Raw genomic sequence first — 17,513 nt, 5'->3', positions numbered from 1 at the left:
ATGCTGTTTATCTTATGGGAGAGACACCTCTAGTGAACTGTGGACCCCGGTCCAATTCTCTTTACTGAAATACAATCTACTGCAATATTGTTCTACTGTTTTCTGCAAACAATCATCTTCCACACAATACGGTTAATCCTTTGTTACAGCAAGCCGGTGAGATTGACAACCTCACTGTTTCGTTGGGGCAAAGTACTTTGGTTGTGTTGTGCAGGTTCCACGTTGGCGCCGGAATCCCTGGTGTTGCGCCGCACTACATCCCGCCGCCATCAACCTTCAACGTGCTTCTTGGCTCCTACTGGTTCGATAACCTTGGTTTCATACTGAGGGAAACTTGCCGCTGTACGCATCACACCTTCCTCTTGGGGTTCCCAACGGACGCGTGTTGAACGCGTATCAAGCAGCTTTTTCTGGCGCCGTTGCCGGGGAGATCAAGACACGCTGCAAGGGGAGTCTCCACATCCCAATCTCTTTACTTTGTTTTTGTCTTGCTTAGTTTTATTTACTACTTTGTTTGCTGCACTAAATCAAAACACACAAAAATTAGTTGCTAGTTTTACTTTATTTGCTATCTTGTTTGCTATATCAAAAACACAAAAAAATTAGTTACTTGTTTCACTTTACTTAATATCATGCATGTTTTTATTTCACTAGTTAAGTATAATGGAAAACAACAAAAATATGAGAGATCTTTATGAACTTTATCTTGAATTAGGACATGATGTGTTTGAAGAGAGAATTAAAAAACCCATGGAACTTTATATGCATGCTAATGGGAATGTTATTACTATAAATGCTTTGAACACCATTGTTGCTAATGCTATGGAAAATTCTAAGCTTGGGGAAGCTGGCTTTGATGAGCATGATCTTTTTAGTCCCCCAAGCATTGAGGAGAAAATTTTCTTTTATGATTACAATATGCCTCCTATATATGATGATAGCCACTTTGTTGAATTTGCTCCCACTACAACTAATAAAATTGATTATGCTTATGTGGAGAGTAATAATTTTATGCATGAGACTCATGATAAGAATGCTTTATGTGATAGTTATATTGTTGAGTTTGCTCATGATGCTACTGAAAGTTATTATGAGAGAGGAAAATATGGTTGTAGAAATTTTCATGTTACTAAAACACCTCTCTATGTGCTGAAATTTTTGAAGCTACACTTGTTTTATCTTTCTACGCTTGTTGCATTATGCTTCTTGAACTCGTTTATTTACAAGATTCCTCTTCATAGGAAGCATGTTAGACTTAAATGTGTTTTGAATTTGCCTCTTGAAGCTCTCTTTTGCTTCAAATACTATTTCTTGCGATTGCATCATCAAAACTGCTGAGCCCATCTTAATGGCTATAAAGAAAGAACTTCTTGGGAGATAACCCATGTGTTATTTTACTACAGTATTTTGTTTTTATTTTGTGTCTTGGAAGTTGTTTACTACTGTAGCAACCTCTCCTTATCTTAGTTTAGTGTTTTGTTGTGCCAAGTAAAGCCGTTGATAGAAAAGTAAGTACTAGATTTGGATTACTGCGCAGTTCCAGATTTCTTTGCTGTCACGAATCTGGATCTACCTCCCTGTAGGTAGCTCAGAAAATTAAGCCAATTTACGTGCATGATCCTCAGATATGTACGCAACGTTCATTCAATTTGAGCATTTTCATTTGAGCAAGTCTGGTGGCCTAATAAAATTCGTCAATACGAACTGTTCTGTTTTGACAGATTCTGCATTTTATTTCGCATTGCCTCTTTTGCTATGTTGGATGAATTTCTTTGATCCATTAATGTCCAGTAGCTTTATGCAATGTCCAGAAGTGTTAAGAATGATTGTGTCACCTCTGAATATGTTAATTTTTATTGTGCACTAACCCTCTAATGAGTTGTTTCGAGTTTGGTGTGGAGGAAGTTTTCAAGGATCAAGAGAGGAGTATGATGCAACATGATCAAGGAGAGTGAAAGCTCTAAGCTTGGGGATGCCCCGGTGGTTCATCCCTGCATATTCTAAGAAGACTCAAGCGTCTAAGCTTGGGGATGCCCAAGGCATCCCCTTCTTCATCGACAACATTATCAGGTTCCTCCCCTGAAACTATATTTTTATTCCATCACATCTTATGTGCTTTGCTTGGAGCGTCGGTTTGTTTTTGTTTTTGTTTTGTTTGAATAAAATGGATCCTAGCATTCACTTTATGGGAGAGAGACACGCTCCGCTGTAGCATATGGACAAGTATGTCCTTGGTTTCTACTCATAGTATTCATGGCGAAGTTTCTCCTTCGTTAAATTGTTATATGGTTGGAATTGAAAAATGATACATGTAGTAATTGCTATAAATGTCTTGGGTAATGTGATACTTGGCAATTGTTGTGCTCATGTTTAAGCTCTTGCATCATATGCTTTGCACCCATTAATGAAGAAATACATAGAGCATGCTAAAATTTGGTTTGCATATTTGGTCTCTCTAAGGTCTAGATAATTTCTAGTATTGAGTTTGAACAACAAGGAAGACGGTGTAGAGTCTTATAATGTTTTCAATATGCCTTTTATGTGAGTTTTGCTGCACCGGTTCATCCTTGTGTTTGTTTCAAATAAGCCTTGCTAGCCTAAACCTTGTATCGAGAGGGAATACTTCTCATGCATCCAAAATACTTGAGCCAACCACTATGCCATTTGTGTCCACCATACCTACCTACTACATGGTATTTTCCGCCATTCCAAAGTAAATTGCTTGAGTGCTACCTTTAAAATTCCATCATTCACCTTTGCAATATATAGCTCATGGGACAAATAGCTTAAAAACTATTGTGGTATTGAATATGTAATTATGCACTTTATCTCTTATTAAGTTGCTGGTTGTGCGATAACCATGTTCACTGGGGACGCCATCAACTACTCTTTGTTGAATTTCATGTGAGTTGCTATGCATGTCCGTCTTGTCTGAAGTAAGAGAGATCTACCACCTTATGGTTAAGCATGCATATTGTTAGAGAAGAACATTGGGCCGCTAACTAAAGCCATGATCCATGGTGGAAGTTTCAATTTTGGACATATATCCTCAATCTCAAATGAGAAAATTATTAATTGTTGTTACATGCTTATGCATAAAAGAGGAGTCCATTATCTGTTGTCTATGTTGTCCCGGTATGGATGTCTAAGTTGAAGAATAATCAATAGCGAGAAATCCAATGCGAGCTTTCTCCTTAGACCTTTGTACAAAGCGGCATAGAGGTACCCCTTTGTGACACTTGGTTAAAACATGTGCATTGTGATGATCCGGTAGTCCAAGCTAATTAGGACAAGGTGCGGGCACTATTAGTACACTATGCATGAGGCTTGCAACTTATAAGATATAATTTACATGATACATATGCTTTATTACTACCGTTGACAAAATTGTTTCATGTTTTCAAAATCAAAGCTCTAGCACAAATATAGCAATCGATGCTTTTCCTCTATGGAGGACCATTCTTTTACTTTCAATGTTGAGTCAGTTCACCTATTTCTCTCCACCTCAAGAAGCAAACACTTGTGTGAACTGTGCATTGATTCCTACATACTTGCTTATTGCACTTATTATATTACTCTATGTTGACAATATCCATGAGATATACATGTTATGAGTTGAAAGCAACCGCTGAAACTTAATCTTCTTTGTGTTGCTTCAATGCCTTTACTATGAATTATTGCTTTATGAGTTAACTCTTATGCAAGACTTATTGATGCTTGTCTTGAAGTGCTATTCATGAAAAGTCTTTGCTTTATGATTCACTTGTTTACTCATGTCATATACATTGTTTTGATCGCTGCATTCACTACATATGCTTTACAAATAGTATGATCAAGATTATGATGGCATGTCACTCCAGAAATTATCTCGTGTTATCGTTTTACCTCGCTTCGGGACGTGCGTAACTAAGCTTGGGGATGCTGATACGTCTCCAACGTATCGATAATTTCTTATGTTCCATGCCACATTATTGATGTTATCTACATGTTTTATGCACACTTTATGTCATATTCGTGCATTTTCGGAACTAACCTATTAACAAGATGCCGAAGTGCGTTTCTTTGTTTCTGCTGTTTTTGGTTTCGAAATCCTAGTAACGAAATATTCTCGGAATTGGATGAAATCAACGCCCGTGGTCCTATTTTGCCACGAAGCTTCCAGAAGTCCGAAGAAGAGACGAAGAGGGGCCACGAGGGCCACACCCTAGGGCGGCGCGGCCCCCTTGGCCGCGCGGCCCGTGGTGTGGGGCCCCGTGCCGCCTCTTGACCTGCCCTTCCGCCTACAAATAGCCTCCGTCGCGAAACCCCCGCATCGAGAGCCACGATACGGAAAACCTTCCAGACGCCGCCGCCGCCGATCCCATCTCGGGGATCCAGAGATCGCCTCCGGCACCTGCCGGAGAGGGGAATCATCTCCGGAGGACTCTACGCCGCCATGGTCGCCTCCAGAGTGATGTGTGAGTAGTCTACCCCTGGACTATGGGTCCATAGCAGTAGCTAGATGGTTGTCTTCTCCCCATTGTGCTATCATTGTCGGATCTTGTGAGCTGCCTAACATGATCAAGATCATCTATCTGTAATTCTATATGTTGCGTTTGTTGGGATCCGATGAATAGAGAATACTTGTTATGTTGATTATCAAAGTTATATCTATGTGTTGTTTATGATCTTGCATGCTCTCCGTTACTAGTAGATGCTCTGCCAAGTAGATGCTTGTAACTCCAAGAGGGAGTATTTATGCTCGATAGTGGGTTCATGCCCGCATTGACACCAGGACGGTGACAGAAAGTTCTAAGGTTGTGTTGTGCTGTTGCCACTAGGGATAAAACATTGATGCTATGTCTAAGGATGTAGTTGTTGATTACATTACGCACCATACTTAATGCAATTGTCTGTTGCTTTGCAACTTAATACCGGAGGGGGTTCGTATGATAACTGAAGGTGGACTTTTTAGGCATAGATGCAGTTGGATGGCGGTCTATGCACTTTGTCGTAATGCCCAATTAAATCTCACTATACTCATCATGATATGTATGTGCATGGTCATGCCCTCTTTATTTGTCAATTGCCTAACTGTAATTTGTTCACCCAACATGCTGTTTATCTTATGGGAGAGACACCTCTAGTGAACTGTGGACCCCGGTCCAATTCTCTTTACTTGAAATACAATCTTGCAATATTGTTCTACTGTTTTCTGCAAACAATCATCTTCCACACAATACGGTTAATCCTTTGTTACAGCAAGCCGGTGAGATTGACAACCTCACTGTTTCATTGGGGCAAAGTACTTTGGTTGTGTTGTGCAGGTTCCACGTTGGCGCCGGAATCCCTGGTGTTGCGCCGCACTACATCCCGCCGCCATCAACCTTCAACATGCTTCTTGGCTCCTACTGGTTCGATAACCTTGGTTTCATACTGAGGGAAACTTGCTGCTGTACGCATCACACCTTCCTCTTGGGGTTCCCAACGGACGCGTGTTGAACGCGTATCACATCTATGCCTAAAAAGTCCACCTTCAGGTTATCATCCGAACCTCCTCCAGTATTAAGTTGCAAACAACAGACAATTGCATCAAGTATGGTGTGTAATGTAATCAACAAATACATCCTTAGATATAGCATTGATGTTTTATCCCTAGTGGCAACAGCACATCCACAACCTTAGAACTTTCTCACACGTCCTGCATTTAATGGAGGCATGAACCCACTATCTAGCATAAATACTCCCTCTTGGAATTACAAGTAACGACTTGGCCAGAGCCTCTACTAATAACGGAGAGCATGCAAGATCATAAACAACACATAGATAGATTGATAATCAACATAGCATAGTATTCCATATTCATCGGATCCCAACAAACGTAACATGTAGCATTACAAATAGATGATCTTGATCATGTTAGGCAGCTCACAAGATCTAAGAATGATAGCACAATTAGGAGAAGACGACCATCTAGCTACTGCTATGGACCCATAGTCCAGGGGTGAACTACTCACACATCAATCCGGAGGCGATCATGGCGATGAAGAGTCCTCCGGGAGATGATTCCCCTCTCCGGCAGGGTGCCGGAGGCGATCTCCTGAATCCCCCGAGATGGGATTGGCGGCGGCGGCGTCTCTAGAAGGTTTTCCGTATCGTGGCTCTCGGTACTGGAACTATTATCGACGAAGGCTTATGTAGGCGGAAGGGTAGGTCAGGGGGCGCCATGAGGGGCCCACACGCCAGGGCCGCGCCGCCCTGTTGTGTGGCCGCCTCGTCGCCCCAATTCGTTTCCCTTTCGGACTTCTGGAAGCTTCGTGGAAAAATAAGATCCTGGTCGTTGATTTCGTCCAATTCCGAGAATATTTCCTTACTAGGATTTCTGAAACCAAAAATAGCAGAAAACAACAACTGGCTCTTCGGCATCTCGTTAATAGGTTAGTGCCGGAAAATGCATAAATATGACATAAAGTATGTATAAAATATGTGTGTATCATCATAAAAGTAGCATGGAACATAAGAAATTATCGATACGTTGGAGACGTATCAGCATCCCCAAGCTTAGTTCCTACTCGTCCCGAGTAGGTAAACGATAACAAAGATAATTTCTGAAGTGACATGCCATCATAATCTTGATCAATACTATTGTAAGCACATGTAATGAATGCAGCGATTCGAAGCAATGTAAATGCAATGAGTAAACAATTGAATCATATAACAACGACTTTTCATGAATAGTACTTTCAAGACAAGCATCAATAAGTCTTGCATAAGAGTTAACTCATAAAGCAATAAATTCAAAGTAAAGGTATTGAAGCAACACAAAGGAAGATTAAGTTTCAGCGGTTGCTTCCAACTTATAACATGTATATCTCATGGATATTGTCAGCATAAAGTAATATAACATGTATATCTCATGGTAACATTTTTCTTTTTCCCCTTTTCAAATCAGGGTTTCTGTTCGGTGGGGATCTAGGGTTAGGGTAGTTGTTCATCTATTCTACCCGGAAACACGAGATCTACAACCTAGAATAGGCTCTGATACCAATGTTTAATCCCGAGGATCAACTAGTGTAGATCTAAATGAGTAGTTTCTATCTCTGTAACAAAAGGTGTTCATGTACTGAGAGAGAGAGAGAGAGAGATCGAGGGTCACCTTCACCCTTGCAGAGGTACCGGAGGACGTCGACATGGTGGCGGTGGCGACGGCATGAGGTCGAGGGAGAGAGGTGGCGGCGGAGCTTCCCGTCGGCACTGTGCTAACCCCTATCGGTAGGTCTTTTAGTGGGGCGAGTGGCACTCCAGTCAACCTCGTGATGTGTGCCACCGCTCCCACCACTCTCTATATATAGCGCATGCGGCAAAGGCCCACCAACCAGTGATGCGGTTGGGCGCCCCCGATCAGGGCGCGGACGAGGTCAAAAGGTCGTGCTCGATCCGTTGGGTTCGACCACGCTGGAGATCATCCTAACAAACTCTAGATGACAAGTAATCATATAAATTATCTCTAACACGGAAGTTCTTCGAGAGGAAAAGTTCTATTCCTCCTTTGAAAGAGTAAGTGCAGCATCTGTGAACTAATCTCGATCTGGTCCTCCTTACAATGATATTGGGGTTATCAAGCTGAGCAATAAGCAATACAAATGAGCAGAAAAAAAACATCTCCTTGAGTATCACTAGCTTGCATAACTGTCCCAGTTGATTCCAAAAGAGACAGTAGAAAGTGAGAATCTCCAGCTTGTGCAAAAGCATGCTTTATTGACATCTTCCATCTTCCGCACCCCGCCCCACCCACTCGTACATCATCTGAGAAGCAGCATACTACAAGAGAAAATGCATCTCCGACATCTTTCATTCCATTAAGTAGTAGAAAATCAATACATTTTACACACTTAACTCTCATCTCAAGCAGAACCTCCATGCTAGAATGGCTCAATAGTCGTGGCAAAGCTTCAAACATAGAAATGATACATTCTTTGGAAGTCTGTGGGCCTTCAGTACGTTAGTTTTCAAGTCGACATTCTGAGCTTGTAGTACTTTCATGTCCACAACAGAAATTTGCTCTTTAGTATTGACAGTTTTGATATCACACTGAGGGTAACCGAAACCTTTTAAGAGAAGATCTAATGTTGAGACTGGTTGTTTTGATTTCTTGTCCAAGAACAGCTTGCAACTGCTCCCTGCTTTGTCAGTTGTCAGTAACATTAGTGGTTCCATTTAAACAAGAGAGGAAACCAAGGGAAAAGGCAATACATTTCCACACTTGCTCAGATCCTAAATCACCAAACAACATGAAGAAACACAAGCCAACTCGAGGCTATCAGATCTTGCAGAACTAGGGAAATAAATTAAGTTCAGTTTTGTTACAAGCAAACGCAGATAAATTTATATTCCTCAACCAAGGGAATGCCTTCAACAGTATTTGGTAAACATAACCCAACCAGAACATGTTTTATTTCATAAAAAAGCGTAAAGTGGAAAATGCATGGTCTGAAATCAGGGAAAAAGATGCATATTTACTTACTCAAGTTTCTTGAACATCACTCCGAGCATCCTAGGACCAGAGTACCATACAATAATGGGTAATGGCATAAGAGCCTCATTTTGAACATCCGCAGATTCACTATGGATAGCCAGTTCAAGGACTTCAATGTAACATTCAGTATTCAGGCTATCGCCAATCTTGGCAATAACTTGTATCATAACTCCATAAGGCATTTTAACTTCCAGTCCAAACATGCTCGAGTGAAAGCATGACCATCAGACCACATCCGTTTCAGCAAACTGATGAGATCAACATATGCACCATGGTCACCAATCAACCGAGATTCATCTTCAAATAGTTTAGTGTCTCCAGGATGATAGGCTACATAGACATTCGGATATTAGGTGAAAAATAAAATTGAAAGAAAGAGTACAATATCATCATGTATCCAGGAATGTTAGGTCTGCCCTAAGATCAAAGCTATGAGGCTTATGAGCTTATCCTAGAACAACGACATCAGTAGATCCCTTATTCAAATTTATAACCTTCTGACAGGTTCAAGTGCTGTTCTATGTTCTAGATGATTTGATTTCAGGGAAGGATGGATTGTTGGGGATGTAAGCATGGGTCTATAAGCAAGCTACAGAAACAGCTCATCCAAATTATTCAGTAAGCTACCTTATATGAAGTCCAAGTCATTCCAAGAGGTTGTATTGAATAAGCCTACGCTACAGTAGGCTACCTTATTTGATTTCAGGGAAGGATGTAAACACAAAACAGGATTACAAAAACCTAAAAATAATATTATGAAGTCATGCATTTGTAATAACTAAAGCAATCTAAGATCCCATATATACTTCACATAAATTGCAACATGGCATGTCCAAAATGCAAAAGGAGGAAAACCTTACATCGGAGAAGCATTAGTCTGAAGAGCTTCGAAATATAGTAATACGTCAAAAGAAAACAAACATTTCTTTGTTGCCTGCATCATTCAATAATTGTTAGGATGTCAAGTTAAAAAACGATGACAAGCTATCAGTGACATGCAGCTTCATGGTTCCTGCCTACCTGCTTGCAGATCCAAGGGATCCAGGAGATAACTTGCGTAGAAATTCTAATAAACAGACTTGTCTTTAGATTAACGCAGAGCGAAAGACTTGTTAGGATGTCAAGTTAAAAAACGATGACAAGCTATCAGTGACATGCAGCTTCATGGTTCCTGCCTACCTGCTTGCAGATCCAAGGGATCCAGGAGATAACTTGCGTAGAAATTCTAATAAACAGACTTGTCTTTGGATTAACGCAGAGCGAAAGACAGAGATATGGATAAGCATAATGATTATCAGGTGACAAGAACTTAATGCATGAATTTAATGACAGTTGAAGATCATAGGCATAATCTTTTGCAAATTTATGTCGTATGCCAGCAGAAAATAATTTAGTCGTAGATGCATCAGCAGATGACTGTGATTCTGAAACCTTTCGGCGTTTGTAACAAATATTTTTCTGGTTCTGAGCTATTCTTTTCTGGCCCGCTTTTGGCAGATCAAATACATATTTCTCCTGAAAGCTGCATCGATCACCTCTGTCACCCACAGATATAGAACTCTGACCGAATTTGTCAACAACGGGTCGAATGCATTCAGTCAGTTTGCCATAAGGCTTGGGCAAGTACAGCAACTTCAGAACGATCTCTGGGCTGTTCAAAAAAAAAAAAAAAACGATCTCTGGATTCCATACTTGGGGGGGGGGGGGGGGGATCGGGGGGCGCAGAATCTTACAATTCTCTTGTATGCATTGCACATCGCAGCCTGCAAAAAGTAGCGTTAGTACATGGAATACCCACAGAAACCTGGGAAGCATAGTTGTTAACCTGAAGCTCCAGCAGCCGAGGATTCAACAATATAAACAGGACATGAAGAGTGCAGAGCATGAAGACAGGCACCCACTGAAAAGCCATAATCCTCATCTCTGCAGAAACGAAATAAACTGTAATGCTACTTGATAATGTTTGTGCACACTCCAATAATATACAGAACAAATAAAATCTACATCACAGTGTATTCTTATCTTAAGGCCCCCAACTGTAAATCTTTGCGAGAATACCCCTGCTTCGACTAACATAAGTTTTTGGAAAGCCTACAGTTGATCAATTCAACAACTTCCATTATCAGTTTTATCGGTACAATGTTGTTTGATACACACAAAATAGACTATTGTGTATGAAGCATATCCAGAGAAGGCAAACAGATCAGCATTCTTGTGACAAAGTGAAGGGAAAAAGGTACATAATTCTTGACCAAAAAAGTTGGAAAGCCTATAGTTGATCAATTCAACAACTTCCATTATCAGTTTTATCGGTACAATGTTGTTTGATACACACAAAATAGACTATTGTGTATGAAGCATATCCAGAGAAGGCAAACAGATCAGCATTCTTGTGACAAAGTGAAGGGAAAAAGGTACATAATTCTTGACCAAAAAAGTGCAAATATAATCCAGCATTCCAGTATTATAGATTTGCGTTCTATGTTTCTTCCAGGTGCCAAATTCATTTTCTACATTACTACTGCACTGGTATTTAGAGACTGATTCATGAAAAAGAAATATTCACCTGAAACAGAACAAAAAAGGATATAATTAGGTAAATATAGAAGTACGTATAGACCAATATTCTTTGCTGCTAATACAACCTAGGATGCCTGCACATTGGTTCTTATCGCATTTTAAAAAATATAAAGAAAACAAAGTTCAAACCAAGGCATTATAAGATTTTCAAAACATAAATATCAGCTGGCAAATATGCTAAAGCAAAAAAAAGGCAAGATCGTTAGAACAAAGTGTTCTAGTAAAACATCTAACTATTACTATCTCACAAATTCCTTTCACATAGCAAAACCAATGTCAGGAATATCTTCACCACCATGTAACTATTAACTGCTCCAAGTAACATACTGAATGAGTACAATAACCAAGACAAGAGCATACCGGACATTAGAAAGCTCATTAGTATCTTGGCTTAGAATCAGTGATTGAGCGAAGACCAGTTTCCATAGGAAGAATCTCAACAGTCGTCACCGTTGCAACAATCCACGCAACATCAAAACAAACCTGTCAAGCCAAGCTAACTAATCACAGTGTCGAAGTTACATAAGTATAACTGAAAATATACAAAGGCTCAAGGCTAAATAACAACCTTGTGCAGGGATTCATCCCCATAGCAGAGAATAGACCAAGCAGCGGAAACAAATGGCATGGTAACGAGCCCTTCAACATGCAGGGTACCATCTGTAAGAAAAATACAAGAATGTAAGAAAGCATAAATAAAAAAGACATACATACAGAAAAGAATGTAATAAAGAAGAAAAAAAGAATGTTAAAGAAAGAAAATAGAAACGAAAAGATGTGAAAGAAGCATATATGAAAGAGAGAGAAAATCCTATCTAAGACTAAAAGCAAGGCATAAGTATAAATTGAGAAAGTAAGGCTGAGATCACCACAAAACACAATACTAAATTAACAAAGAAACAACTAAAGGCTAGTAGCTACCTGAACCACATCGAGCGGCAGACAAATGTTTTCCTCTGTTTTTTTAATCTCACATCTGCAGATACATGAAGTAAGCCGGTGCGCATTAAAATAACGCCCTACCATCCTAACGGCAAGAGCCACTATCTTATCATCGACACCCAGCTCTACTGATGGGCTGGTCCATGACCGCGCGCCCTTTAGCGAAACGGTGCTTGCTACCGAGCAGTTTCCTACTAGAGGAAAAGGTTTGCTTGTTTCGGCGAGGATGGGGGTTGATGCGTTGCCTGGTGTTGGCTGCTACCCACAGCGAGTGCTTCCGGTAGGATTTGGGCAAGGCGAGTTGACATCACCGTGTCATCATAGCGGCTGTGTTTTAAGCCGTTTTGAGTGGTGTATCAAGTTGTAGCCTTCTACGATGATGTACTAGTCGTTTTAGACTACCCAAAATGAGGGTATCATAGCTACTATTATGCATTACATGAATGCAAAATACTGATGTGTCACATCAATTAATAATAAAAGAGATGGTAGTGATATCATAGATAGATACCGTATCTTTTTTTTTTTTGAGAAACACAGTACAAACGTAGACGCTCACATACACGCGCATACACTCACCTCTATGAACGCGCGCACACACACCCTACCCCTATAAGCATCTCCGAAAGACTGAGCCGGCAGATTGGATCTTGAAATTGACGAAGTCACCACAGGCGTCTCGCTATCGACGGGAACGTCGCCTCCCACTGAATGAATATTCCGCCTTTATGAGACACAGATATCAAATCTGGGATTTGAATTCTGGTGGGCTGGGGTACAACACCCCATATCTTGAACACAATTTTGCATTGAGATTCTACATATCAATAAATATAACTAGATTATGATACTAATACATAATAATTTGCATTATAGATATAGTATTATACACTACTATCATATGTATAATACTATTATATGATATCACCCATTATGACTAGTCTTAGTGGCTGGTTTATGAGGGCCTGCCCAGCATTCCATAGCCCGTAGGAGTACAAGAACAGAAAATCGAGACAGACTGCTACAGCTAGAAGTAATAATTTTCAAGCAAAACAGAGGAGGTAAAAAATAAGCCATGCGACCTAACAAAAGAAAGAGATAACAAGATCGATTGATCTGAATCGAATTTTGCTTACAAACTTCCGTGAGATAGTAACAAAAAAAAACCACTAGTACATCCTATTCAGCCTTCAGGGCATGCAGAAGCACTGACAGAAGAACCTTGAACATGGGAGTGTAAAGTTTTTCCAACCTCAAATTCGTACTACAGATTCGCTTGGAATAATAACCTCTGCACATCACCATGAAAGATTAGGCTAAACAGTGATGAAGAATATAACGACGAAGAATATAGGAAGACATAGAAAATCACAACGAAGAGCATATTCTGCCAGCCCTGAATTAAGACTCGGGTATCTCCGTCGTCTCACTGCTCCACATTGGTCAGCTTAAATACAGTTCAGACTGAAGTATCAAAGGCATCACGAGTTCACTTTCTGAAAGACGAGCTAAGAGCATCTCTAGTCGCGTCCCCCAAACCGTCCCTCAAACGGCGCCGGTTTTAAGCGTTTGAGGGACATGTTTCGTTCGTCCCCCAAACCGTCCCCCAAACGCCGCCCCCCCCCCCCCCCCCAAACATTAAAATATATTATTATTATTGCATTTTTATTTCAATAAAGAGAAGAAATATTCCACAAACTAATACATAATTGGAAACGTGGTTTACATGAAGATATAGTTTGGAACATGGTTTTCCACAAACTAATACATAGTTTGAACCATGGTTGACACAAATATAAAACATTGCAAAAAAACTAAATCTAACTAGGCCGGACATTGAAGGTTTCGTGTGTTCGCTGCCAAGAAAAAACACTCGAGAGCACACCCAGTCATCCAAAGTGGAAAATCAAGCTGGTGAGGGTGCTCCTGTTGGTTAAACCTTCGTGCATATATTCGCTGCGAAGAAACAACACTCTTCAGTCGTCGTCCTCCTCGGCGCTGTCGCCGTGGTAGTTCCGGCGGCAACGCGTCTCGTCGAGCACGAAGCCGGCTTCGAGGCGGTGGTAGCGCGCGAACTTCTCCCAGCCGATGTGGAGGTACATCTTGTCGCACGCGTCGTAGATCACGTCAATGATCCACCAGCAGTCATCCTCCCGCAGATGCAGCGAGCCCGGGCGATCGTCGCCGGTGACGAAGTCGGCGAAGGTGTCCAGCAGCCTCTGGATGCCGTGTGGGTCGTCCTTGAGGACGACGATGAACTCGAACAGCACGGGCCCCTCCTCGTCATGCATGTCCAACGATGAGGACGACGACGGTGTCGCAGGCGATGGCGAGCGTTCAGCTCTGCCGCGGCCACGACCACGGCCGCGAGCTCGGCTTCCGCCTCTACCAGCCATGGCGTCGACTCTTGAGATGGTGGCGGCTAGGGTTGGGGAGAGGCGTTAGGGTTTGTGTGTGAGAGGGACGATAAGAGGCGGCCCTCTTTATAGGCCGGAGGGAGGTGGGGAGCGGTGGCGCTCATTAACACCGGCACGCAAAGCTAGGCGCGACGAGACGCTTCGCTGCGCCTCTACGGGAACTGCACTGTCGCTGCACGCCAATAACTTCCTTCGCGAGGTAGGCGACGGTTAGGTTAAATTTCAATGTGCGCTGACGGGTCAGCCCCGCCACTCCCCGTCTCGCTTTTCAGTGTGTCCAGCGTCTCCGGTGCGTCCCCTGTGGGACGAGGATGGGCTCGGTGCGCCGGATACCGTATCGGGACGCGCCGGACAAAAACCGGCTTTAGGGACGCGGCTGAGAACGTTTTTTTGTCCGGCGCATCCCAAACCGCTTTGGGGGACGTGACTGGAGATGCTCTAACAAACGATTGTAGACCACAGCTTCCACATTACCGCAGCATCAGGATACCAATTACAAGATACAAAGTACGTGAAAGCTCTGATTGTACAATGTATTTTGTAATCAGATAATAGTGTGAGAAACATGTTTCAGAGAACGAAACACTAACAAGATTAGCTCAATCCCTTATTTGCTGCCGACAACATGCTACTCTGGGCCTTACCATCGATTGTATACAACCCATGGTGTCTCTGAATATTTGGTAAGCAGTCAAAGCATACAAAGACATAGTGATGTATAGAAATTAGAAAAGAACACAAATCCCTACTAGTAATAATCCTCATCAAGTCTCTTCACCAAAGCTCTGTACTAGACCTTGCTTTCAAATTATGAGGCATCAACAAGATGTTAATCAATGTTCTGACTATACAAATGAAATTGTTTGCCCATACAGGAAATAGAACAAGTGAGCGCAGACGAAGCAAAGCTAATGAAAACAGTGACTGATCTCGCCCTGGTATGCAACACAAGCAATCCAATTATCCCTGGTCTCAGCTGCAACACTTGAAGCTAAAAGAAAGGAGTACAAAAGAAGTGAAGATTTACCATAATACATTAGACAAATATAAGCTAAATTTTGCATCTGTATAGTATGATCAACATCACAAGGAGTAGAAATTGAACAGGTAGGGGTGCATTCCCCATCAACATGTATCGTCAGCACACAAACAGTCTAGAGCTCGAACTCCTCCTCACGAAGTGCCATTTCTGCAGCCTCCTCCTCATCATCATCGAGAGCAAAGTACTGGTTCCTCTCAGCCGGCTTGAACATGTAGAACATGAAGATGTAGAACGCCATGGTGGCCACCTCCTCTGCGGCAACGCTGACCCATCTGTACTTGTAGTTTGTGATAGTCTTGAGCGCATACACGATGATCCTAGTGAAGTAGAGGTACCCAATGACGACGACGTAGAACTGGCGGAAGAGGGTGAGCTTGGCGAGGGTGCGGGCAGCCTTGCCGTCTGTCTTGGACGACTCCCGCAGCGAGCGCATCGACCACACGACCGGGAATAGCACCGCGCAGCAGCAGGCCACATCCACAAAGAGGAAGATCTGGTTCCATGTTACCCACTCTTGCAGGAACGGCCCGGTCTCGCCAACCACGGCTGCGGCGATGTTGGCCGCAACCTGCAACGGGATGACCACCATGAGCACCTTCTTCTCCTTGTCCTGCAGGAAGGGCTTGAGGAAGGACCAGCCGGTGCCGATGAGCGCGATGACGGCGAAGAGGATCACGCCCTTGACGAGCTGGAAGAGGTAGAACATGACGTCCCAGCCGTGCGAGGACCCGGCGACGCGGATGTAGTGCTGGTCCTCGGCGGCGGAGATGCAGTAGAGCATGCGGGCGAGGAGGAGGAAGGACATGAGGTGGTGGATGCGGTGCGCGGAGAGGCGGCTGTGGTAGAGGGTGAGGTAGAGCCAGGCGGCGAGGAAGAGGACGTAGCCGAGCGCGAAGAAGGCGTAGATCGAGGGCACGGGGGCCTCGCCGACGGAGAGGTAGTCCTTGGTGCCGTCGAGGTTGGTGTTGTACATGTCGGTGCGTACCTCCATGGTGACGGCGGTCTCGGGCGCGCAGTTGGTGAAGAAGAGGCTGTACTCGTCGGGGTGGGAGATGGGGAAGGTGCGGTTGTAGTTGCCGTCGGCGTCGAGGTCGGCGAAGGTGAAGAGCGGGATGACGTAGGGGCTGGAGAGGACGCAGGCTGTGTTGGGGTCCGGGTTGGGGTTCAGATCCGTGGTCGGCGGCTGCTGGTAGATGGCCTCGAAGAGCGCCTCGTCGGAGAGGAGGAAGAAGCCGAGCTGCGTGGGGTCGGGCTTGGCGAGCTTGGAGGCGGCCTTGGCGCCGGTGAGGGCGATGGAGACCGATCCGCGCGGCGAGAAGCCGAACTTCTCGAAGAGGATGGACTGGCGGGAGTCGTCCTTGAAGAGCTCCTGCTTGATCTCCGCCGCCGCGGGTCGGAGGAGGACCCCGGCGACCGCGAGGAGGAGGAGGAGGCGCGCGGCGGCGGGCGCCATCGCGGCGAGATCTGGGAGAGGGGAGGCGGAGTGGTGGAGGTGCGGGAATTGGCCAGACGCGTGCGACGGGGATGGTGACTTTCCCTTTGGGCTTATGGAGACGGGGTAGAGGTGGAGCGGGTCGTTGGATTCGCGTCGAGATTGGTGAGGCCGCGGTGTGGGTGGACTTTGACCGGCACGCTTAGCTAGGAAGCAAACACGGTGGCCGGCCTGGACGGACCAGTAAAATTGGGCGGACACGTATATGCAGGCAGCTGCGACGAAGCTTTGCAGGGCTTGCAGCCGAGGAATTTTGGAGATTGTACGGGAGAAGCAAAGAAAAGTCTAGAAGGAAATAGTGGATGACCATTGACGAAGACGCAACGTCTTGCCGGGTCAAGCAACTTCCCCGCCGTGTTTGAGGGATCAATTTCAGACAGAGACACATGATCAACAACTTAATTGACCCACGGAAGAGAAGAAAAAACAGATTTTAGGAAAATGCGCACTACATACCAGAGTGGTCGCTGACAATGACATACTTCTAGTACTCTGATCCTTGTTTTTCTTGTTTTGACAGCAGGT

The 17,513-nt window shown here is 43.6% G+C and overlaps 1 protein-coding gene and 2 long non-coding RNA genes across 3 annotated transcripts; all 3 read right to left on the bottom strand.

The window, feature by feature from the left end:
- Window positions 1-8,782: 8,782 nt before the first annotated feature.
- Window positions 8,783-9,624, bottom strand: LOC127338723 (uncharacterized). The gene is made up of 3 exons (XR_011754230.1): window positions 9,536-9,624; window positions 9,376-9,449; window positions 8,783-8,845 (listed from the first exon to the last, which is right to left on the bottom strand). It is a non-coding gene; the product is annotated as an uncharacterized lncRNA (long non-coding RNA).
- A 725-nt stretch (window positions 9,625-10,349) lies between these two features.
- On the bottom strand, window positions 10,350-11,762 carry LOC127338722 (uncharacterized). Its single transcript, XR_007874476.2, has 3 exons — window positions 11,664-11,762; window positions 11,456-11,578; window positions 10,350-10,438 (listed from the first exon to the last, which is right to left on the bottom strand). It is a non-coding gene; the product is annotated as an uncharacterized lncRNA (long non-coding RNA).
- A 3,697-nt stretch (window positions 11,763-15,459) lies between these two features.
- Window positions 15,460-17,045, bottom strand: LOC127344664 (protein CANDIDATE G-PROTEIN COUPLED RECEPTOR 7). Its single transcript, XM_051370982.2, has one exon. It carries the CDS (start codon window positions 16,947-16,949, stop codon window positions 15,609-15,611), a length of 1,341 nt encoding a protein of 446 aa, XP_051226942.1. The 5' UTR covers window positions 16,950-17,045; the 3' UTR covers window positions 15,460-15,608.
- Window positions 17,046-17,513: the final 468 nt, after the last annotated feature.

Source organism: Lolium perenne, chromosome 3, assembly GCF_019359855.2.
Source record: "Lolium perenne isolate Kyuss_39 chromosome 3, Kyuss_2.0, whole genome shotgun sequence".
Lineage (NCBI taxonomy): Eukaryota > Viridiplantae > Streptophyta > Magnoliopsida > Poales > Poaceae > Lolium > Lolium perenne.
This window is presented reverse-complemented; position numbering and strand designations above follow the sequence as displayed.